The sequence below is a fragment of the Octopus bimaculoides genome, chromosome 9 (genome assembly GCF_001194135.2).
Source record: "Octopus bimaculoides isolate UCB-OBI-ISO-001 chromosome 9, ASM119413v2, whole genome shotgun sequence".
NCBI lineage: Eukaryota > Metazoa > Mollusca > Cephalopoda > Octopoda > Octopodidae > Octopus > Octopus bimaculoides.
In genome coordinates, this window is record NC_068989.1 from 16,586,707 (window position 1) to 16,587,637 (window position 931).

Consider the following 931-nt stretch of genomic DNA (forward strand, 5'->3'; position numbering starts at 1 on the left):
TATATATATATATATACATGCATGCATACATACATACATACATACATACATACATACATACATACATACATACATACATATGTATATATTGTAGTGTATATATAAGATGCAAGATCATTATTTATTTCATATCTTTTTCTTCTTCAGAGAGAGTGTATCAGTATCCACGTTGGACAGGCTGGAGTCCAGATTGGTAACGCCTGCTGGGAACTCTATTGTCTGGAACACGGAATTCAACCGAATGGCCAGATGCCAGTCGATACGTTTATACCTGGAGGTGATGATTCCTTCAACACGTTTTTCCGTGAAACTGGTGCAGGAAAACACGTCCCTCGGGCTGTATTTGTAGATTTGGAACCAACAGTTGTCGGTAGGAGGATTTTTGCTTTTGTTTTCCTTTTTTTTTTTATTATTTTATTATTAATTTTATTTCTCTATTTATTTATTTTGTTAGTTGTTTCTTTTACGGTGTAATGTTTCTAATCAAATCGGTAGATATGTCAAACACGCACACATACAAGTATGTATGTATGTATGTATGTATGTATGTATGTATGTATGTATGTATGCATGTATGTAAGTATGTATGTATGTATGTATGTATGTGTGGAGGTGCAATGGCCCAGTGATTAGGGTAGCGGACTCGCAGTCATAGGATCGCGGTTTCGATTCCCGGACTGGGCGTTGTGAGTGTTTATTGAGCGAAAACACCTAAAGCTCCACAAGGCTCCGGCAGGGGATGGTGGTGAACCCTGCTGTACTCTTCCACCACAACTTTCTCTCACTCTTACTTCTTGTTTCTGCTATGCCTGTAATTCAAAGAGACCAGCCTTGTCACACTTTGTGTCCCGCTGAATATCCCCGAGAACTACGTTAAGGGTACACGTGTCTGTGGAGTGCTCAACCACTTGCACGTTAATTTCACGAGCAG

The 931-nt window shown here is 39.3% G+C and overlaps 1 protein-coding gene across 1 annotated transcript in view; it reads left to right on the forward strand.

The window, feature by feature from the left end:
• LOC106869657 (tubulin alpha-3 chain) overlaps positions 1–931 on the forward strand; it is a 32,451-nt gene that overhangs the window by 26,140 nt on the left and 5,380 nt on the right. The window contains exon 2 of the mRNA XM_014915475.2: positions 148–370. Coding sequence (XP_014770961.1) covers positions 148–370 — 223 coding nt within the window. The remainder of the gene's footprint in view (positions 1–147; positions 371–931) is intronic.